The sequence below is a fragment of the Rhamphochromis longiceps genome, linkage group LG10 (assembly GCF_057381845.1).
Source record: "Rhamphochromis longiceps isolate RC_006_pf linkage group LG10, R_longiceps_female_GT1.1, whole genome shotgun sequence".
Taxonomy (NCBI): domain Eukaryota; kingdom Metazoa; phylum Chordata; class Actinopteri; order Cichliformes; family Cichlidae; genus Rhamphochromis; species Rhamphochromis longiceps.
In genome coordinates, this window is record NC_140566.1 from 34,921,791 (window position 1) to 34,945,156 (window position 23,366).

Genomic DNA, 23,366 nt, shown 5'->3' on the forward strand with positions numbered 1-23,366 from the left:
GACTTTCCCCAATCGCTGAAACAGATTTCTGGTCTCTGTGGTGGACTTTTTTTTTGAAGAAAGAAAATGAACAATAGGGAAGTTTCCTCTAATTCAAAGACAAAGCCAGAATGACCCAAAGAGACACAACAGTTATTGCTCTTCAGCATGACTGCATTTCTTTTACCACCCACTGTTATATCATAGCTGTGTAACAAATACCTTTGTTCCTCATAACTATCAGGCAAACATTGGCAAGAGTTGTATTTAACAGACTGAAAGCAGATCACTTGAGGCCATGAAAGATTTTCTGCTCAGGTCAACTCACATTACAGAACTTTAACTGGGCGTTATAAAAATATGAGAAGGCGATAACAGCAGAGACCGAGGTCATCAAAGTCCAAGAAGCTCACCTGACCTGTTACAGAACAGTCACTGTGACAACAGACGTGATTGTAGTGCTGCATTGTAGTTACATTAGCCTGCGGCGTCTCTGCTTATACAACAAACCTGTTTTAATTAGGATCCTGGGACCTGCAGGCAGGAAGTCTTTAATAATGATGTGAAATTTCTTCACTATAGCTCCATTGTTGTCCTAATTTCAGCACAAATGCTGCCCTTGCTGCATATTTTGTAGACACGGTGTGATTTCTTCTCCTTTTGCTTTTGTTTTCTGTCACGCTGGTGTAAGGAAAGCTGGGCATGCTCAGATGTTAAAACCTTTTCTTTAAATGTGAGATTGCTTCATACAAGAAATTTGCTGTTTTATCTCATTTTCAAGTTTGTTGAGGCCTCTGAGTGTAAGAAGAACTGCAGGACAGCGACACAGCAGCCACATGCAGCTCTTTGTAACACCTCACAGACCTCGCCGCTGCTTCTTGTTCCATATGTATAATGTTTACTGTTGTAACCTCATAATGAATCTGTCTATGTGATGGTGAGGAGGTAGGAAATGTTTGGTTAGCAGAATCTTTTTTGTGTTTGACGGAGGCGCCTGAAAAAAGCAGGTAAAGTATTCCAAAGTGATGTTTGAGGTGAAAGGTCAGGGTCAACCCGTTGGCCAGCATCTTCATCTTCTCAGGGGGTTTTTTATCGTGTCTTCCAGGCATCCTCCTTGCTATGACCTCAATTGGCCCGGCCTTCGGATTCATCACTGGGGCCCTCATGCTACGCTTCTATGTTGACTTTGACAAGGTACCCAAAGGTGAGGAGGCACACTGTGCTAATGCTATACAGCTGTTTAAAGAAAGTTTATCTTACTCATTTTTAAAAGGAAAGGAGGACTTCCTGCATGTGAGCACTCAACATGGTGTTAATAAAAACAGTGTAAAGCTGACTAATGTGGGTCATTTCCTCTAAAATCTTCTACAAAAGATAAAAACCCATAAAATAAATCATATTTAAATGATGCAGTTTGGCAAACAGTGGCTGAGGTCTTCACTGGTGGTGTGAAGTTCTTTAAGACAGCCATGTTCTCGTGACCATCAGGCCGCAGACAGGTTTTGTAACAGATACACACCCTAATGACCTGTTTTTGTGTATTTGCTAACTGGAAACGCTGCAGCAGCGCTCAGTCCTCGGGCTGTTTATGCCGTGCCAACATTTCTACAAAAGGGTGGCGGTTTAAAAACAAGTGTTCTAGTTTATCCTGTTTTACTCATGAGAAAGCAATGCTGAAACAAAGAATGATATTTAAAGATTAATATTTGGGTTCAGCACACCGGGAGATTGTCAGTGTTTGCACACTTTATGCAGTTACTGCTGTGGAGATACTGAACCCGACTCTGCTGGAGGCATTGGTCTCTTGGAACAATACATTGTTATGTTTTTAACTTATATAACGAAGCATCGTCATTACTGTCGATATTTGGTGCAAATAATAGAAATGAACTGAACTCAAACCTCTGACATCCAACAAATGATCAAGCTGTGAAGCCTTTCGTGAATGAGCATTTCTCATGTTTTGGCGGATTTCCTGCTGCCTCTTCTTTCTTCACACTCAGCCAGACGTAATTGGAGGTGTAAGCTGGTATTTTGTAGCTGAAGTAGTAGATTATTTGCTGTTGAAAGTTTCAGGCTTAGGGCAGATATCCAGATTAGAAATATGTTCAGACAAGGATCTGAGGTGTTTTCAGTGAAACTATTATATTTATTTCATTAAATACTCCACAGTCAGCTCTTTGAACTAGTCATACTAATTATCAGTCACCGGCCCCACTCCTGCTAACCAATTGTGTTTTACTTGCATCTGTTTGAAAGAGTGTAAACACGAAACATTATTTTATTTTATCTGCTAGAATATGCAGAAAATAGTTTTAAACGTTAAAAACATTTCTTCAAGTCAAAGATTGTTATATATGATTTAATTTTTGCTTGATGCATAAAGTTAAAAGATTAAAACTCATAAAACAAGTTTTAAAAACAAACATTTTCATTTGATTCAATGTTATATGATGGATTATGCAGAAACAATAAAATTGGGCTGGAAGGTCTATCGCTTTAATACATATTCAGGGTTCACATATCCTAACCCTAACCCATGTTTTTAAAAAGTAACTAAGTAACAAAGCAACTAATTACTTTTGAAAACTAGTAATGAGAAAAGAAACAGGATTACTTTATGTTTGTGACATTGCATTTCTAAGCTTCTTGCTTTAATGTGTGACCCTAACCTTAAGTGGCTAGCTGGTAATGTGCTGGATGCTAACAGGCTAACTCCCACCATTTCTGGGATCAATAGTTCTGCTACATCTGCTCATATTTCAGGTTTCGTTTCTGATCTAAGTTGAGTGAGAGTTTCGTGACATTCAATCAGGCATTGCAGTCGTTTGACGTCTGCATGATTAATGATGTTACAGTCTCTTTACAGACTTGTTGAAACAATAACTTGCTTGTTTCAACATTCCCAGTGGAATGCGTACATGGGCCAACAGATTGTGAAAGTGAATGTGCCGTCACACAACATGTTTAACAATTTGCATGTTTAGAAAAAATGTAAAATGTTGCATCAATTCTGTGTTTGTAAGTAAAAACATACAGAGGAGAATGTGTGCGAGTGTGTATATCTTATTTTATTTTGTGGGGACCAGGGACAGGATGGGACGTGGAAAATTGAGGGCGCTTTTCTTTTGCTTCATGAATGTATGTTTGAGGTTTAATTTGTGGTGCTAAGGTTGGAGAGTTATGTTTAAGTTTAATTTCCTTGAAAAAAAATAAAACAGCACACACGCAAGTTGAAGCTGTCACCTCGTAATCTGTATTAGGGATCTGTATTCCCTGTATTAGGGATTGACACACTTAAAGGTGTCACTGGTGGTGGTTGGTGGGCTAGTAAATGAAAAGCTTTTTTTGATGTGGTTTGATTTGTAACACAGTTGGCATGTAGGTTTATTGGCTTACACTGAGCCTTCAGGCAACTTAGCGCTGAGTAAGCACTAAATATGTTCAGAGGAGAATTTAAGGACAAATATGTTCAATGAAACAATATTTAAAAAAAACATTTACTGCACACACTACAAATTGTCCCTGTTTTTCTATAAAGTTTTGTCAATAAAACACCAAAATCACCAATTATAGATTTTAACCAGCAGTCATGTGCTTCATTAGCAATAAGTATTTTTATCAGCTTAAAAGCTCAACTTTAAATGCGTTTAGGCAGTTTTGATGATACATTCCTCCTTTTTCTTTCACTCATTTAGGATCACAGGAGATGTAATAAATAGATATGAAATTAAGGAACCAACAGATTTTTCTGATAACTAAAGTATTTTAACTTTTAATGTTTATCCATCCTTTCTTCTTTAGTTTTACAAAGAGTCAGCTACGCTGTGAAATATCTGGGAAGGTTTTCCAATAATAACAGCTGGATTGACAGTGAGGACAGTAATTGGACAATAGATTAAAATTTGTAAAGCATTGTTTTTGTTTTGGAAACAAAAACATTTGTCTTTGTTTTTCTACAATTAATGGATTTTATTTTGGAATTCTTCTCTTGGTTGCTGTTGCATAAGAGCTGTCACACTCACCTTATTTGAAACCTTCACCACTGGAACCAGTGCTAATGTCAGATAATAGATAAAAGCAGAGCAGTCTTAACATGACAATAACTGCACACTGAGCAGTGTAATGAGGTTAATATAGTAAACAGGTAAAGCAGGTTAAGGTGTCCATTGCAAGATTTTTGGAATGTTGTTGTTGTCAGAGCAGGACCAAGAGAGTTACTCATTCCTGATCTTCAGTAATTACAGCCTTGCAAAGTTCCCACGGAGTTTTTCAATGATCAGGTTCCACTGGGATTAGCCTTCATTGTTTGGCGATTCAAACATGAATGTCACTAAAATCTGCAGAGGTTCTTCATCGTCATGGGTGCAGCCACAAACAGATAGGTAGAACCATTTTCATTGGTGTCCCTTGATAAGCAAAGCCATAACTGGTTTAATAAATCAAGGAAAACAAGTGAACATTTTTAGATGGGCAGTGACGTTTGTTTCAGATTGGCAGCATGTCATTGGTGTACAGTTAAATTAGTGGAAAGTTGTGTTTACAGACTACAGGTTGTGTCTTGATATCTATAAATTTTAGGATGTAGACACAATTACAGCATCCATTTTTTTTCTTTAGTGTGCATTTTGAAACCTCCAATTATACATTTGGCTGATGTTATGTTGGCTGCTGGTTTATATTTGGATAAAAAGTTTATTTCTAGGACTGCTAAGTTCTTCTTGCACCTGCAGACTGCACAAATGCACAGATCCCCTCTAGTAACAAAGAAAAAAAATACTAAGTTCTAAAACTGGTGCTGAGACTTCTGGGATGGTCTGTTAGTACACTTAAATGCAGAGCAGCCATATTATAGCTCAGATAATTAAAAATGCTCCAAAAGGGTCCAAAAGCACAAACATGAGCCAGAGGTTGACGTGAAGGAATCCAATTAGCTGAGGTGAAGCTGACCAGGCAGCTAGCATCTAAATTTTCATCAGATTTTGCTTAGAACGTTCACACAGTACTGAATGTCAAGTTACACACGGTGAAAACACTAGAACCAGGGACCTGTAGGTTCTTGCAAGATCGAGTTATGGGAAGCTCACTTTTACCAAGCAAAAGAAAGTCGTTTGTGTTTCATCCAGAACAACCTCTGACAGGGAAGAAGATTTCAGCTTGTACTGTAAAAGCATTCAGTTTTAGTTCTTTGTTAGGAATGACTCCATGACCAACCCTAACTATAAATAACAGCAATGGCTGTCCAAACATGGAACTCCACCAGCATAGGCTTCATCTGACTTCTGTTTTTTGTGTAAATGACACATCTTTCAAACAAAGGAGGTATGATGACTTGTTGTTATACCATAAAGCGCGTACAGTAGGTTTTTCCCTTAACTGGCTCAGTAAGTCATTTGGGGGGCAGTTGTTTCACCATTTAGGTCCAAGTATGCGTTTAAATTATCGACTGTATATTACAAATGTGAAGGACAAGTTATAAGTCAAACTTGCAGACGTATTTCTATCAGAAGATTCATGAATTTAAGCAAATTCAGTCTTTGTATATTATTACTTTAGGCAGAACTACTGGAGTCAAAAGATTACTTCCACCTGGTTGTATTTCACAACAGAGCAGGCATCACTGAGAACTAATATCACATGATTACTTTGGAGGTATAAAGGGGGAGCTGCAGTGGAGGTGGGTTGCAAATTGGTTTGGAGTTTAAAGGTTAAAGCAGCGTAAATATTACACCCTATATAAGAATTTTTGGATATGTACTTGGATGAATGATAGGCTTATGGGCTGGCAGTGAATTAACCCTATGTTACATGTATTGATAATTTATTGGCTGATATAAGGCAATAAACAGCTGCAAATAAAATGAAAAAAAAAAGAGTCGTAGTCTTCGCATGTGGCAACACAGTGGTGCAGTGGTTAGTTCTGTTGCCTAACAGCAAGTTTGACTCACCATCTGGCCTCTCTGTGTTAAGTTTGCGTGGGTTCTCTCCGGGTACTCCCGCTTCCTCCCACAGTCCAAAGACATGCATGTAGTGGGGTTAGGTTAATTGATTATTCTAAATTGCCCATAGGCATGAATGTTAGTGCGAATGGTTATCTGTCTCTCTGTGTTAGCCCTGCGACAGACTGGCGACCTGTCCAGGCTTTACCTCGCCTCTTGGCCCCCCTGACCCTGATAAGTGGAAGACAATGGATGGATGGATTCTTTGCATGGATTTCATGATTTGTGTTCTCTTCTGTTTCCAGAGGAGATTGAGTTGGACACTAAAGACCTGCGCTGGGTGGGAGCATGGTGGCTTGGCTTCCTGGTAGCCTCGTGCCTCCTCTTTCTCACTGCACTACCTTACCTCTTCTTCCCCAGAAACATGCCCAAAGAGGTGAGTCAGTCCTATCTAATACAGAAGAGTTGTTGTTGGTGTAATTGAACTTACATGTAGAGAAAATGTTCATGGGCATAGTCAGCATCCGTTATGGGCCTTAATATCCCAGATCACGTTATTTGTAACATTTAATCCAGCACCACTCAAGGGTTAATGCTTGAAGCACATCAGATGCATTGACTTTGTTTTTCTTTACACACCTATAATTGCCTCGCCCTAGCTTAGTGATTAATCCAGACAGATCCAAGATATGCGCATGTGTAGCAGGTGTAACTGAAGATAATTACAGGGGGCTCACAGTGACTCATGTTCTCTGACAGGTTGATGAACTCTATTCTAGGGAAGAAAAACAGTTGAGTAGAGCGTAAATAGCAAAACTGTAAAACTTGTACATTTGTTCCACCAACAAAATAGATATCAATCTGATTAATCATTAATACACCTGACAGGTCTTTCATAGAACTTTTCTGCTGGAGAGTGGCTTTTCAAGTGAACATTTTATTAAATATTTCATAATGTTTTATCTGTAGTTAATATCGGATTGCATTTATACAGAGCTTTTCTAGGCACCCAAAGCGCTTTACAATTCTACTATTCATTCACACACTAGTGCAAGCAAACCACAGTTGTAGCCACAGCTGCCCTGTGACTGACAGAAGCGAGGCTGTCATATCGCACCATCGGCCCCTCTGGCCAACACCAGTAGGCGGTAGATGGAGTGTCTTGCCCAAGGACAAAACGACCAGGACAGAGAGAGCTGGGGGATCAAACCGGCAACCTTCTGGTTACAGATGAGCTTCCCAACCCCCTGAACCACGGTCGCCCCAGTTGTCTGTGGCTTTCCATCTTTCGCCAGCTATACACCAGTAGCTAATCTTTCTATTGGTACTTAAATGCATTGTTCTTTATCTTCTATTTTGGTTATTTTGCCAGCTCCTCTCTATATACTTGAATTTTTTTGAATTATGTTTCATGATGAGTGGTATTCAGCTTCTAGGTGTGGCAAAGCTATGTTTGGCAGCCTGACATGTGGTACCAGGTCACAGATTTAAATAGCCAGACTGGCTTCCGGCCCTCACCTCGAGTCATGACTGAAAGACCAATGTAGTGAATAAAACCAACCAAAATAGGTTCCTTTCTCAGGTGGGCTGGGCTTAGCTTCAAAGCTTGGTGAGGAGTTCGAAGATGGTAAATGGCCTGTATTTATATAGCGCTTTACTAGTCCCTAAGGACCCCAAAGCGCTTTACACATCCAGTCATCCACACATTCACACACACATTCACACACTGGTGATGGCAGCTACATTGTAGCCACAGCCACCCTGGGGCGCACTGACAGAGGCGAGGCTGCCGGACACTGGCGCCACCGGGCCCTCTGACCACCACCAGTAGGAAACGGGTGAAGTGTCTTGCCCAAGGACACAACGACCGAGAGCCCCAAGCCGGGGCTCAAACCGGCAACCTTCCGATTACAAGGTGAACTCCCAACTCTTGAGCCACGATCGGCCGAACATTTGGAATCACTGCTTAGCTGTGACTGACTTTTAACAAGAAGACAATGAATGGATCTTTAAAGACCTTTTATAATTGCTTTTTTTCCAGTGGGAAAGTTGTAAAACTTTTATTTTACGATAGTTTATCAGACCACCCGAGAGCTGCTATTGTTATCTAAATGATGAATATGAATTTTAGTTTAAATAATCTGCACAGATGTGGGATGAAGTTTTCTACACAGGGATAGAGGAGGAGATCTGTCTTCTCTCCTCACAGCAAACACAAGCACCACTGAAGGAAGGAGTGAAGGTTGATAATCAAAACTAGGAAATGAAATGGCTTGTAGCCAATATATCACAGTACTTTTCATCAATTCAAGAAGCCCTTTGTGGTTTCTTCGCTCAAACATCTTAATGGCAGCAGCCAAAATCAAGTGATTATCTTAATTATCTCGATGCGATAATGATCAACTGAAGCCGACCTGCAATCCAAAGAGGTTTTAATGGTCGTCATTATAGGGAGTAAGTGTGTGTGTGTGTGGGGGGGGGGGGGGGGGGGGTGTACTTTGTTTGCATGAGGTAAATGAGTCGTTTAGTTAAAAATATCTGTAATTGCAATGCAGCAAAATACAGCTGTCACTAACTAAAGAAAGCAAAAAGCTCACAATGCTGTTATTATGTTTTATGATAGAGAAACTTTCTGCTTCTAAACCACAGGAACACAAAATGACAGGATAAGATGAGGCTTTGTTGGTGAAGCTGAACTTATTTCACTTCAACCAGTGCAAACGTGAAACTGCTTTTGTGTGTTTTGGCTCAGTCCCAACACAAAAGAGAAAGTTCAGCTTCTGCACATGTTTTATCAATTAAATGAGACAAACTATCCAATTGCCCAACAGAGTTTCTTGGAATAAGACTCCCTGAGCATGCTGCCAAACATCAGTGCTCGACCAAATGTTTGCCTGAAAGCCTCCCAGTCACATTTTTTAGCCTGTTTTCATTCCATCAGGTCAGAGGTATTTGCTGAGATCTACCATCTGAAATGTTAGCTCTAACCGTTCAGGGTTGGACTCATTAAAAGTGAGTTTCTGAGCGGACAAAAATAGAGCCATGTCATTTGAAATCTGGCTACGTTGATGTGAATGGATTTCAAACCGTAAGTTATCTAATGTTGGATGGTTTCTTTTGTTTTGCTTTGTTTTTGTTGATGGGGAAAAGGACTTTTTTCCATTTGGCAGTTTAGACTCAGAGGGGATCTGTGGTTTATCCGAAGCTAAAAGACTGGTCTTTTGAAATTTGAGCAATTTAGTTAGAGTGAACTCATTTCACAAATAAGGTAAAGAGGGGAAAATGCAGTCAACAAGAAATCATGTGAATTTCATAAGAAACAGAAACAAAATCAAGCCTTGAAGATTGATCCAACCAGGTTTTGCTGATGACTGACGAACTCTGTCTGTATGAAGCTGGTGAAAAAAATGATTGATTCATTGTTATTGCTACACACAGTGCTAATGCTGTACTCTCAGAGCTGTGAGAAAAAAGGAAAAAAGGAAAGCAGACTAGTCAGCAGAGATGGGCAGCAACGCGTTACTTGTAACTAATTAGATTACCGTTACTTTCCGGTAGGAACGCTGCGTTACTAAAACCATGATTTTTTGCGAGAATGTCTCACGACAGTGAGGTAAGCGAGTGCGCTGTTAGTGACAACAGCTGTGTGCAGATCAACAATGGATCATATATCGAGTGCAGAGAGAGTATGAGCGTGCAGCGTTTAAAGCGTGAAAGTACTGACCTTACTTTGAGTTTGATTCCATAAAAAGTGACAAAAAAATTAGTGTCCGCTGTGCGTGGGAAGAAAACTTCTTTTTACAGAGAAAAAACCCCTAAACTTCCAACAAGCACCGAGTAGCTACGACGTAATGGGAAACTTACAGAGACACTGCCGTATCCTTCCACTGACCGCTGCACACCTGCACCAGGGTAAACCTCCGCCTACCGCAGTCCTGCTTTACAGGTGAAAATAGAGCAACAGGACCGTTAGTCTTTGACTTTATTCATGTGTGTGTTATTTATTATTATTAGGGTTAGGGTTATTTATTCTGTGTTTTACTTGCATCTATTTGAAAGACAAAAAAAAAAAAATTTATTTTATGTGCTGGAATGTGCAGAAAATAGGTTTAAATGTTAAACTCATTTATTCAACTCAGAGAATGTTGCATATAATTAAATTTTTGCTTGATGCATAAAGTTAAAAGATTAAAACTAATAAAACAAGTTAAAAAAAGAGACTTTTCCATTTGATTACATTTTGTATGATGGATTATGTAGAAAAAGTAGAATTGGGCTGAAAGATATATCGCTTTATCACCTGTTCAGGTTGTAAATCGTGTTTTTAAAAAGTAACTAAGTAACTAAGTAACTAAGTAATTAATTACTTTTGAAAATAAGTAATCAGTAAAGTAACGGGATTACTTTTTTGTGGAAGTAATCAGTAATTAGTTACTGATTACTTTTTTCAAGTAACTTGACCAACACTGCTAGTCAGTCTGGGAAAAGAAGGGATCTGGACATTTCCAGTCCAGGATGTTTTGGTAGAAAGATAAATGATGAATTAAAAATAACTTTTTGGGCTAAATTCTGAGATTTTAATTATTTCAATTATTGAATTAAAAAAATTTTCTTAGCTGTTGAAAGTTGATCTACTGACAAACTGCCTGTCTGTAGAAAGGCAAAGGCAGTTGGACTGATAGGTCAGGAGTTCATCCAACTGCAGGAAAATCAAACAGATCAAGCTGGTTTGAGATGACCTGGACTGTCCAAGAATGCAGAACAAAGCAAAATATCTAACAAATTGAAACAAAATCTGTATGTTTTATATATAGAGACATTAAATTTCAGTCCATTAGAAAAATACACCCAACAGTACCGTACATTTCCTGCTGCTCATGCTACCTAAACCTTACATAGAAGTGGTCAGGCAAGAGACTCTTCTGAGATAGCAAATCAGATCACTCTAAAACTGAAGATGTAATAACTGTGTTAATGTCAGCAGGGTGTTTTATGAAAACTTCAAGTTGATGCCTTGGAAGTTTTCCACTGTTAGACTTGCATCACATAATATTTAAAAAGACCTCCTGGACCTTCCTTAGAACAGTTGCATAAGTAGCCACTAAAGACGAACTAACAAAGTCCACATGCTGCAGGAATGAGGGTAATATCCACAAACTAACAGCTGGTAACCAATCTGTCAAACCTAAGATACAGTTTACTGTCTATAGATTAAAGCAGGGATCTGTCCATCAGATCCAAGGTAAGAACCATAAACCAGCCAGAACAGACCAATCAGAATAGTTTTGACTATACAGCAGGAAACTTTTCTATCTTCACAGCTGCTTTAAGTAAATTTTCATTTTTAGACGTCACACTGCGCACTGCTGCATCCTAATCTTGTCCCCACATAAGAAAGCATTTTTTAATCTTTAAAGGGTTAAATGATGAAACTTATTTCAGTTTTGTGATGGAGTCTTTCTCACATATTTCATTGTTTAATTATGTTATTGTTAATGAAACGTAACTCTCTGTAGCACAACTCTGACTAGATTTTAAACTGAAAGTATTTCCGTGCTTAAATAAAACCTTTGCACTTAGTGGACATCCGTGAGCTCTGTGAGATAAATCACTGTTGAGCAACAGTCTGGAACAGACTCGGTCATTTGTTTGAAAAGCTGCAGCAGTGAAAGGCTTTTGTGACGACTCCATGAACTGAACCAGGTTTCTCTGCTGAGTTTGGTGAAGAATTACTGACTAAACTGGCCAATAATTACTCACATGTATCACATGTATGTATATATGTATATATATACTGTATATATATTGTGTGTGTGTTATGGCCTACTATCTTCACCTCATTACTTAGCTGGAGGGAGCTGGAAGCTCAGCCCTGACCCAGATATTTTGGACAGTATCCAGTTTGGATCCTTCCCGCCCACACAAAGACATTTGTGAAGTTGAGAAGAGTATTTAAGCTTTCCGATTTTATCCAAACAAGGTTCTTGGTGAATAAAACATTTTGTAGCAAATTTGTGTGGCAAAAAGACTCGCAACAGTTTTTCTTTCTTACCTGTGCAGCATGTGCTTCACAGACTGCACAGCTGCACTTTCACTTCTTGTTTTTGAACAGTGTGCTATGCTCAGCACTGTGCAGGAATAAACACATGCAATGATAATACTGCTGCTAATCTGACAACTTGAACATTAACACACCCATGAGTCATTGTGCTCTCTGACACAAAACCGTCTGCAGTCTAACAGACTGGAGGGGAACAACTAACTACTAAATCACACTGGTCCAGGTTTAGGGTCCGTCACATTGTAAAATGACCACCACAGGGTCAATAAATAGTATCAGTCACAGCTGGTTAGGCAGTAATGGTACATTTTCAAAGTAAACATCACCCTACTGTTGCTCCACTATCCAGTCCTGGCCTGTGGTTACAGTGGGAATGTAGATTTATCTCAAGGTTCAAACGCCTTCTTTATCTGCCACAGGGTAAAATAGTCTCCATTCCAAAAACCGTTCTTCAAATAATCTTGGCATTTGTCAAGATTTTAGATTAAATAATTCATGCCTGCGAGTAACTCGCATTTCCCAGGAACCAGCCAGGAAACATTTATCCAAAGCCTCAGACAGATTCATGAATGTAAACTTCCATTTACTGGTTTCACATCTCACAGTGGAAAAACAAGGCTGCCATGTGATATTCTTTCCATATTTGTGCAGGAAGATCCAGAAGACATTGACCCCGAACCAGAAAGTAAGGAGCAGCAGCAGCAGACAGACACACGACAGGAACCTACCCTCATTCAGTTCCTCAAAAGTAAGAGTCCTTTTTCCACTTCTGTTTCCTGTCCAGCTGAGGTGACTGAAGGGTGTCAACCAATTTAAAAGAGGTCAACAGCAGCAAGGGCTACTTCATCCAGCTGCATCATCCAGCATTTTATGCTCTTTAGTCTATGTACCTATTAGTCTAAATGCTATTTTTTGTCCATTAGAAACTTAGTAATGCATATTAATCCTCAGTCATACTGTACACCTCCCTCAGGTTTTCCTAAAATCGCTCTGCGAACGCTGCGAAATCCCATCTACCTGCTGGTGGTTCTGGCTCTGGTGAACTTGTCAGCTCTGCTGTCCGGCCTCGCCACCTTTATGGCCAAGTTCATTGAGAAACAGTTCAGCCAGAGTGCCTCTTTCTCCACCATGATGATAGGTGAGAGGACCTGAATAGTGCCATGAAAGTCGTTACAGCGGAATCAAGCTGTGGACATAAAAATGAAGCTTCTGTTTTCTGAATTATTGATTTCTCGCAGGAGGAGTCGGGATCCCAATGGCGGTACTGGGGACCGTCCTGGGTGGAGCTCTGATGCGACGGTTCAATCTTTCAGTCAATGGCGCCAGCAAATTGTGCACAATAGCCATCCTTCTCTGCATTCTGACTGCCCTACCAATGCTGTTCCTCGGCTGTCCCACACAGAACATTGCTGGGGTCTCTAACAACAGGTACTTGTCCCGTTACCATGTAAATCCATGATTTATATTTTTTATTGTAAATTCACCTTAACAGGGGACTAAGTGTACCATAGATGGCAAACAAATGTTCTCACTTGTTTATTATAATATCACAAACTCGTGAAAACTCGAACTAATAAAACAAAATTACTGATTAAATAAAACAACTAAGTTGCCCAAAAACTCTTAATACACCAAAGAAACACATGACAAGCAACAGGGGGGGTAAAGGGTGAGAGACAGCCAGTGTAGACAGCACATCCGGGCCTGCAGCCTGTGCGCTGGTCTCCTTGATCCACCGTCAGCATTGGAAGGGAATAAGCGTCGAAGGCGTTTGGAAAGGGAGGGGGGATGAGTGTGTGCATATCAGTGTATATGTGTGTGTGTGCGTGTCCAGAGTTCAGCTGAGACAGTGTCCTTCGTCCTGCCAGGCTAAGTAAACAGTCTTCCAGCCAACCCAGGTGGCCTTGCATGAAATGGGAAGAACAGTCTAAACACAGTCGTTATCAGGGTGTTTTTGTTCGGCTCCAGCCTTGAGACCGCAGCTGGCGCCGAGAGGGTATCCGCATGAAGTGATGGTGCTTTTTACTTTAGTGCGAACAACTCATATGAATTTCAAAGCAGTTCTACAGTCCAACACTGGTCTCTCAATCTCCCGTTGGAGAGCCGCGAGCTTCGCCATGATGTTATCAAACTTACGCTCCGTGATGTTGTCATTCTTTTTGCTCAAAGAGCAGGTTCTGAGAACTCACGACCGCAGTGCACTCCCCCAAGATGTGATCGAATTTGCGCTCAAAGGTGTTGTTCGAGCGAGCCCCTCCAGATGTAATCCAGTTTTTCACTCAGAGCTCTTGTTCTGAGTATTCACAGCAGCCGTAAGCCTCTCCAAGATCTTCTCCGTGCTGACTCAATGAGCCCATTTTGAGAAACTCACGCCTCTCCCATCGTTTCAATCCCAGCAGGCAGCCTTGTGGGGGTTTGAACAGCCGGTTCCGCTTCCTTAATTCTTCGATAAGTCAGGGCCAAGCCAGCTCCGATCAGCCAGAACCCTGTTACCATGGTTCCGAATAGGTAGATATCTTCAGCACTCAGGCTCACCCAAGCCCAGATTTCTCGTTGACAAGGGGTGTCAATTGCATTCAGAGACCAGTTGATCAAATCCATAATTCCTCTTTTAGGTTTTAGAGAGCAGACTGTGAGAGAGTGTTCCAGAGAAAAGTAAAAACACAAGACAAGACAAGGACATAAGAAGCTAAGCAGGGAAGATAAGGGAGAGGAGAAAAGTGCGACTGCCTTCGTCAAGAGCAAGAGCAGAAACCCCATACGCTTATTTATATAGTTTCAGGGAAAGGATACCACTGATCAACCATCGGTTAAATGGTTCATTTGACCACTGGTGGCAACCAATTTTACCTTTGGCACCAGTTTACTTCACTGCTGTAACTGCTACAGTGCAAAAGGCATGATTTACAGGTTCCTTTCTTTTGTTGGTGATGAGACCTTTGTGTAACTGATACTTAGTAAAGCCTTTGACATCTCATTTTGATAAAAATCCAGATGAACTTGATAAAATGATTCAGAATATATGTTAATAATACTTATTGTAGGCATCTACAGCTTCTTTATTCACCTTTAAAATGTTAATAAAAATGTGTGTTCGTATTTTCAGCTATGATTTGTTGCAGTGCAGTTCTAACTGTCACTGTTCTGAGGAGGCGTTTAACCCGGTCTGTGGTTCAGACGGCATGGAGTTCAGGTCTCCTTGCCATGCTGGCTGTCAATCTGTAGAAACAGACAACTTCAGCAAAGTCGTGGTAAGACTCAGTTAATCATCTTTCCAGAAATTTTTTCCTGTGAACCGATCTGTTATCTCACATTGTGACTAAGGCTCAGCTCTGTTTGCTATTCAAATTTAAATTCAAGTGGTGTGTAGTCACAAGGAACTGGCATGCTTTCTGTGGTGGTTTGCTGCCAGTTCCCATTTCATTTGTTTGTGCTCTTAGGAAATCAGTGACATCACATTCCTTGAGAATATGAGGCATTGAGACGTGGAGGCGGCAGAAACATTTCGTTTTCTCTTTCAGTCTTAGATATACGCTGGCTTTATTTCAGACTCTTACACACACACCATCATCTTGTTGATATTTGTGTAGCCTGAACATTCTGTGGAAAAGGCCCTGAAAGAAAACAGACCACAATAAACTGCACTGAGAAGCAAATTTAGCTGCCAGTTTATCATTATTATTATTTCATTTGTATCCTTGAGTTTTAATAGCTTACAGCTGTTCCAAGGTGGTCTCACTATTACAGATGTTAAGCTTAAATTCAGTGTGTGCTGCCAGAAAGGATTAGGGGCTCACTCGGGGTGGTATCTTTAGGAGTGTCATGTGTTTGTGTCACTGCGATGGTATGAGTGTCCCACTTTTCATTTTACCAGTCTGTCTGTGGATTTACCTATGAAAGTGAAAGTAAAAATACTGGTTTTAAAGAATCTAAATTGGGACCTTGAGTAATTGGCCAGATGTGCAAGAAATTCTACATCCAGATGTTGCAGAACTCTCCCAAACCTCTCCCACTGTAGGAACATTTTTTTGTAGGTTTGACGGACCCTAATGGTCTAACAACCGTTGACTTCCCATGATTTTGTGAACTCAGTTATTCACTGACAGAATGAATCAATTTCTAATCCAATCCAATCCAATCCAATTTTATTTATAAAGCACTTTAAAATACCCAGCACAGGAACAAAGTGCTGTACAGAAAATAAGTTAAAACAATAGAATAACAAAAAACAGCAAACTAAATAAATAAAACACATAAGACATAAAATTAAAACAGCCCTATGTTAAAGCAAAAACAAGATAAAACAGCATCGAATCACCTAAAAACAACTAAAATAAAAATAAAAAACCAACATCTCACGTGGTGTCAAAGGCCAAGGTAAAGAGGTGGGTTTTCAAGAGTGACTTAAAAACAGATAAAGAAGTGGCCTGTCTAATCTCTAAAGGAAGCTCGTTCCACCGTTTGGGAGCTGCTACAGCAAAAGCACGATCTCCTCTAAGTTTACGCCCAGTCCTGGGTATCTTCAGGAGCAGCTGATCAGCTGACCTGAGAGAGCGGGTGGGTGTATAAGGCTGTAGCAGCTCAGAGAGATAAGATGGAGCTAGGCCATGGAGAGCTTTAAAAGTAAATAAAAGAATTTTAAAATGAATCCTAAAAGAAATGGGCAGCCAGTGAAGTGAAGCTAAAACAGGGGAAATGTGCTCAAACTTTCGAGTGCCAGTTAAAAGACGAGCTGCGGCATTTTGCACCCTCTGTAGATGACTAATATATAATGCACTGACCCCTATATAAAGTGCATTACAGTAATCCAGCCGAGTGCTAACAAAGGCATGGATCACTGTCTCAAAGTGCTGCCGTGAAAGAATTGGCTTTATTTTTGCCAGCTGCCTGAGGTGAAAGAAGCTAGATTTTACCACGGCCTTAATTTGATTATCAAACTTTAGATCACAGTCCACTTTGACCCCCAGGTTTGTGACAGTTGGCTTAACATACTGTGCCAGGGAATCTACATACACATTGGGGGTCTCAGTGGGGCTGCCAAAAACCATCACCTCGGTCTTTTTATCATTGAATTTTAAAAAGTTAACAGACATCCAAGCCTTAATGTCATCGAGACACTGAAGTAATGGCTGTGTAAGGTATCTGCCTTTTTTCTTTAGAGGGACATAGATCTGACAGTCATCAGCATAAAAGTGGAAAGCAATGCCGTGCTTTCTCAGTACAGAACCAAGAGGAAGCAGATATAAAGAGAAGAGGAGGGGGCCTAGAACTGAGCCCTGTGGGACACCACACAAGAGGGGAGCGGAGGACGACGCATAGTCACCAAGGCTGACACAAAAAGTTCGCCCCGTCAAGTAGGACCTGAACCACTCCAGTGCTGTGCCCCTAATGCCCACCCAGTGCTCCAAACGAGAGAATAAAATGGCATGATCCACGGTATCAAACGCAGCTGTCAAATCTAAAAGCACAAGAACAACACAGTCCCCAGCATCAGTCGCTAAAAATATGTCATTAAAAACTTTTAAAAGGGCTGATTCAGTGCTATGAAAGGGTTTAAAACCAGATTGGAAAACCTCTAAAACATTTTGCTTTTCCAGGAAGGCCATTATTTGGCTGTAAACTACCTTTTCAAGAATTTTGGAAAGAAAAGGTAGTTTGGAGATAGGCCTGTAATTTGCAAGAACCATAGGATCAAGAGCAGGTTTTTTAATCAGGGGTTTGACTACTGCATGTTTAAAATCTTTAGGGACAACACCTGACATCAGACTATGGTTTACCAGCTCAAGCACCAAAGGACCAACTGTAGGTAACACCTCTTTTAAAAGTCGAGGAGGGACAGCATCATTTGGAGACCCTGCAGGCTTAAGATGACCAACAGTCTCCTTTAAAAAGGATAGAGTCACAGGCTCAAACCTGTCAAAGACAGCAGAGCAGGAAACAGAGACTGAGAGGTCGTGAGCATGAGGAGAGATTTGAGCCCTTGTGGAGGAGACCTTCTCGATAAAAAGTGTAAAAAATTTTCACAGGCTTCTGATGAGGGCTCAATACAGTCAGTATATGGTGCATTAAGAACAGAGTTAATAGTATTAAATAAAACACGTGGGTTATGGCAGTTTGACAAAATAATGTCAGATAAGTGTTTTCTTTTGGCATCTTTTACAGTTCTTTGATATCGACGCCAACAGTCCTTCAGCATCTGGAATGACACTTGTAGTTTGTCCTTTTTCCACTTGCGCTCAGCTCGACGGCAGTCGCGTCTGACAGCTCGGGTCAAGTCGTTCAGCCAGGGCTCAGATTTAGTTTTAGGCAGTCTGGATTTTAATGGAGCCACAGTGTCCAAAGCAGTCCGACAGGTAGAATAAAACCATGAGCTCAGTTCCTCAGTCTGGCTGCATAAAAAATCCGGGATCTTACAGATCTGGTCAAAGACTGTTGAAAAGTGTTCAGCAGTGGAGGAGTTAAAAACACGACAGCGCTGAGCAGCAGCGCGAGTTTTAACTGAGGCACAGGCAAGAGGAACTTCAAACAACACAGGACTGTGGTCAGAAAACACAGCATCACAAATCTCTATGTTAAAAACAGAAAAACCATGAGATAAAACAAGATCAAGCGTGTGTCCACGTTCATGTGTGGGACCTGTCACACATTGCACCAGATTAAACGAATCAATAAGGTTTAAAAAGCCCTTCGCCATGGGCATGTCAGGACAACACACGTGAATATTAAAATCCCCAGCAATAAGAACACGATCATATTTTGGCATGAATTCAGCCAAGAAGTCAGCAAAGTCACTCACAAAGTCCTTATTGTATTTTGGAGGCCGGTAAACCACCGCACACAACACTGTGTGAGAGCAGCCCAGCTCAAACACAGACAGTTCAAAGCTGGTGAATGACGGGGTTGATAGCTGCTTACATTTAAAATGACTTTTAAAGATCGTAGCTATTCCTCCTCCTCGGCCCAACATACGTGGGGAATTAAAATAGCAGCAATCGCCGGGTAGAAGATCCGAAAAGATGCTGCACTCACCGGCGCTCAGCCATGTCTCGCACACACAAAGAAAATCCAGTCCTCGGGATGTGAAAAAATCCTTCAGGATAAACGTTTTGTTCGCTAGGGACCTAGCATTTACCAGGCCAATCCTGGCGGTAAGCAGCGGATCCCCGTCGCTAGCCGTCCTAGAAGCCCGACACAGAGGCCGCAGGTTCCGCAGATTCACACCACGTCGGCGGGGGCGAGGAGAGCAGGGTTTTCGGGACATCCCATCTAGGCCGATGACAGGTACCAGCCAGGCACAGACAGGTTCCAACGATCGCCGAGAGAAACAGAAGTTTGGCACCACTCCAAGCACCGTTTCTGACTTTATGATGAAACTGGCACCGGCAATAGACCGACTTCATTATTTAAGAATTACTTTGTACAAGAGAGGAAATAAAATTCAAACAGGTTTACTTTAAAAAAAGCTGTACAAATAACAGATCTATTTGCATGTGCGTTTCTGTAGAAATACACTGAGTGCCGGTGTGTCGGTGGTCTCAGCTTCGCCTTACCTCGGAGCTGTGGCAGTGGGTGTGAGCATTTCCTCCTACCCTTCGTGATTCTGCTGGGTCTCACTGCCTTCATCGCCGCCTTTTCCCAGACACCATCATGCATGATGATACTCAGGTATGGAAAAGATAATATAATGTCAAATAATGGGGAATGCTTAAGTCGGAGTCTTTTCATTAGCAACAGTTTTAAGTAATTTAAAGGAAGGACACCAAAACAAAAGTTTTATGAAAAAAAAAGAAAAACTTGTAAAGCTGCCTTTCATTCCCTACAGAGTCACATGACAAATTGTTGTTGTTTTAACACAATCTTTAGCCTTTAGACAAATATTTTCACATTCCAGTCAGGTACTACTTTCTTTTCTAAACATGTGAAGAATCTAGAGATTTCTCTGCAGATTGCCTACTCCATTAAATAACAGCTACTGGAAGCCTGTTTTTCGTTATCATGAATGTGATGTCTCTGCTGCAGGGAGGTACCTCCAGAGGATAAGTCTTTCGCAGTGGGAGTTCAGTACATGCTGTTCAGAGTCCTCGGTAAGTCATCACATACGTTCTCCAGTGACACGAGGTCTGTGTTTAAACTCAAAGACCTGCTGAAGGCATTTTCTTTGATGCTTATATGCTTAGATGCAGTTTCATACACTGGTTTCTGGCAATGTTAAGAATCAGTTTTACCATCTTATTTATTTTTTATTTTTTGGAGCCAGATATGATTATATTTGCACAAGACAGCAGTGCAAAGAAACATTCAGATAAAAATCCTCAAACTTCAGCCACCAAAACTAGTGCTGAGACCTACTGGACAAGCTCTTCGTACAATTACCACAGTGGCCATTTTACTGGTCAGATAAATTAAAAACGGCTCCAACAGCACAAACATGGTCACGGACTCCAGTTAGCCAAAGTGAAGCCAAGCAGACAGCTAACAGCTACAGCCACCTGTGTCACCATCCACCAGTCATAGAGGCTGCACTGTTTACTTTTTGACATAAATAAATCCAAATGAATGAATTATTTAAAAAATAATAATAATTTGGGGCCAAAATTATGATTTTAACTGAGTATTCATCTTGGTCTATTTACAGCATTCATGCCCGGTCCAGTGTTGTACGGCAGTGTCATCGACACCACCTGCATCTTATGGGGCAAGAAATGTGGCAAGCAGACGTCCTGTCAATACTACAACTTAGAGCGCTTCAGAAGCAGGTAAAAGGAACATTTAAAGATACTAACAAAATACAAAAAGTGGTCATTAAGTTTATTTGACTATTGAAATGAATGCAGCAATCATTCCTTCTCATAGTAGGAAAGATTAAATTGTCATTTATATAAATATTGTGATGCATTTTGTGAGACAGGCTGTAAATTCTTTTTAAAAGAGTAAAACAATTTCATAATCCTTATAAAAACAACAACTGAAATGAACACATTTTCTGCAGTTATAAAGGCTAAAAATTTCACTGCCAGCACAGAATCACACTTTTCTCATTCTCAGTAGAGATTTCTTGCTTTGTAAAGCGTTCTGTCATCTGATTGCATCCCGGACTAGCCCCCAACCATAAAAACAACCATAAAAAAACCATAACCACCTGTTTGTGTATTCAGGTTTCTAGGGCTGCAGGTGGTCTTTGTGTGTGGAGGGTTGCTCTGCTACCTGCTGACAATCGTCGTCCTGCGGAAAAGAGACAGGTATCAGGAAAGTGATTACCAGATGGTGAATCAGAAAATATCAGAGAATGGCAAAGAAAAAGAACTGATAACATGAAGTGGATTCTGAGAAAACACTTTTCACTGAGACTGCATAGGTAGCTTTTTTCTATGCTGGTTGAAAGGACACTGCCACTAAGCAGTGAATTACTCGGTGTGGTGGATGCTTCACTTATAACGGAGCAATGTGCTTGCATTATAAGGCAAAAATAATTTTTTTATCACTGTTTTGTTTATACATCATGGCTAACATTTCAGAATGGTTTTCTTGTTTTTAGATAGAACTTCTTAATGTGACTGACAGTGTATACTTATGTAAAGTTTCACTTACGATGTTTAGTTTTTGGCCATTGAGCAGTATATCAGTCCCAAACTGCGTGCCAAAACTAATAACCTGAGTAACACGGGACTCTGTTTTTCAAGATTTTTTTTTATTTGTCTTTGATGAAGTCATAAACTACATAAAAAGGTCGCCCTAACTACTGTGACGTCACCCCTGACATTTTGACTATCCAACTTTAGTGTTTTGGCCTCCCCCTTGTTGGGTTTTTGTAGCCAGAAGTGAGGATGCACATAATATATGCAATCATATACTTAAGCACATCCATATATATAGGTAAATGATCAAAATATAATGTTTTCTTGCTATAGAAATTTAATTAAAGTAACACTTGCCTGGCATGAAAATAAGGAAAAAATATCACGTTATAGGGAGACACATGAGTTGCCATTGGCAACATGTAACAATATGTTTAGCACTACACTGTGGGACACCACTGTACCAAATTCCACTCCTTCTGCATGTATAATATTTCCTGTTTTGAGATGACTTATCTAATCAAACCCATAAATCTTTACCAATATGTCAAAGAACTGTTAGTTCCAAGCAGAAATTTTCCATGTTAGCATAAGGTCAGACAGGAAGCTCATAATTTGTAGTTTTAGATATAGCAAGACTGCAGTGCGGAATGAAGATCATCTGGATTTAGTCAGCGTCCTTTCACTAAGAGAAAGAGAATGTTCACGTTAATGTTCACATTAACGTGAACATCAGTTTCCAGTTTCTTCACACATGTCACTGCTTAACAAACACTTAGCGAGTAGCTGCAAGTCGGCACCTTTCATAGAAATTTCATACAACCCTTGCTACTGCAACGAACGTTTTACTACAGCACACTACACCTGTTTGTGAAAAATTTCACTGACTGCTAGCAAACTCCAGCAATGAATCACAGCCAAACGGTGGTTGCCAGGCAGTTGCCAAGCAGTCTTTAGGCCTGTGGGGCTGGGGTGAAGTAAGTTACTGACACCCTCAGGTGCTGCTTAAAAATACTCACATTGTAAAAGTAGACCTTTGCAGTATATGTGCACCTGCCTGATATACAAAAAATTGTCTCGCAAACACATGCTTTATTTAACCATTAAGAACACAGCCTTGGTTAAAATAGTGGCTTACAAAAAGCAAAGGCATAACAAGGAAAATTAAACATTAAAAGCACAGCAGACTTCCAAAGACATGTTATAGACCCACTGGTAAAATGGTGCCTCTGGTGGTGGAAGGCTTAGTTACATTTTTTAGATGCAATTATCAAAAGTACCTGTACCTGTAAACTCTCTAATAATGAGATCAGTGTACTCACAGTGATCCCTGTGACTCTAATGCTCAGGCTGTACACTGCTCTAAATACTCACTTTATTACAGTTTTTTCTACTCTTGGATCTGTGTGACATCGCCATTAGGCGATATCCCTAACATGGTCATCTCAGGCACTTAAGCTCCGCCTACCTGCTAGTCAAACTTTCTGTTTACAAGGAGCAGTTGAAGCTGTCTTAAAGGGGGAGGAGCTAAAACAGCTCAGTAAGGTGGCTGCACGACAACCGAGTATGAGACAACGAAAGTTTATTTTGAACTGTGAATCATGCACACAATTGGAATACAGTTGTTACCTCTGACAGATCAATGTGATTGTGGTCTTAAAGATAATACATCTGCAAAAGCATCACTATAGGAACAAGTTTCAGGTGTGAAAAATGTGGTCATTATATCATTTCCTGTACATCAGTTAAATTACATCCAGCACAGATTCCTTTAAATCTCATTTTCACTTTTACTTTCACATTTAAATGTGT

General features: G+C 40.4%; 1 protein-coding gene across 2 annotated transcripts in view; it reads left to right on the forward strand.

The window, feature by feature from the left end:
- The window catches only part of slco2b1 (solute carrier organic anion transporter family, member 2B1), a 28,282-nt gene extending 6,544 nt beyond the window's left edge, over nucleotides 1-21,738 (forward strand). For both annotated transcript variants that reach the window (XM_085421416.1, XM_085421415.1), the window contains exons 6-15: nucleotides 1,085-1,183; nucleotides 6,224-6,354; nucleotides 12,631-12,727; nucleotides 12,953-13,117; nucleotides 13,218-13,407; nucleotides 15,086-15,230; nucleotides 19,484-19,644; nucleotides 19,999-20,063; nucleotides 20,615-20,735; nucleotides 21,135-21,738. In XM_085421416.1, the coding sequence (XP_085277542.1) occupies nucleotides 1,085-1,183; nucleotides 6,224-6,354; nucleotides 12,631-12,727; nucleotides 12,953-13,117; nucleotides 13,218-13,407; nucleotides 15,086-15,230; nucleotides 19,484-19,644; nucleotides 19,999-20,063; nucleotides 20,615-20,735; nucleotides 21,135-21,294 (1,334 nt within the window). In that variant the 3' untranslated portion in view covers nucleotides 21,295-21,738. The remainder of the gene's footprint in view (nucleotides 1-1,084; nucleotides 1,184-6,223; nucleotides 6,355-12,630; nucleotides 12,728-12,952; nucleotides 13,118-13,217; nucleotides 13,408-15,085; nucleotides 15,231-19,483; nucleotides 19,645-19,998; nucleotides 20,064-20,614; nucleotides 20,736-21,134) is intronic.
- The last annotated feature ends 1,628 nt before the right edge of the window (nucleotides 21,739-23,366 follow it).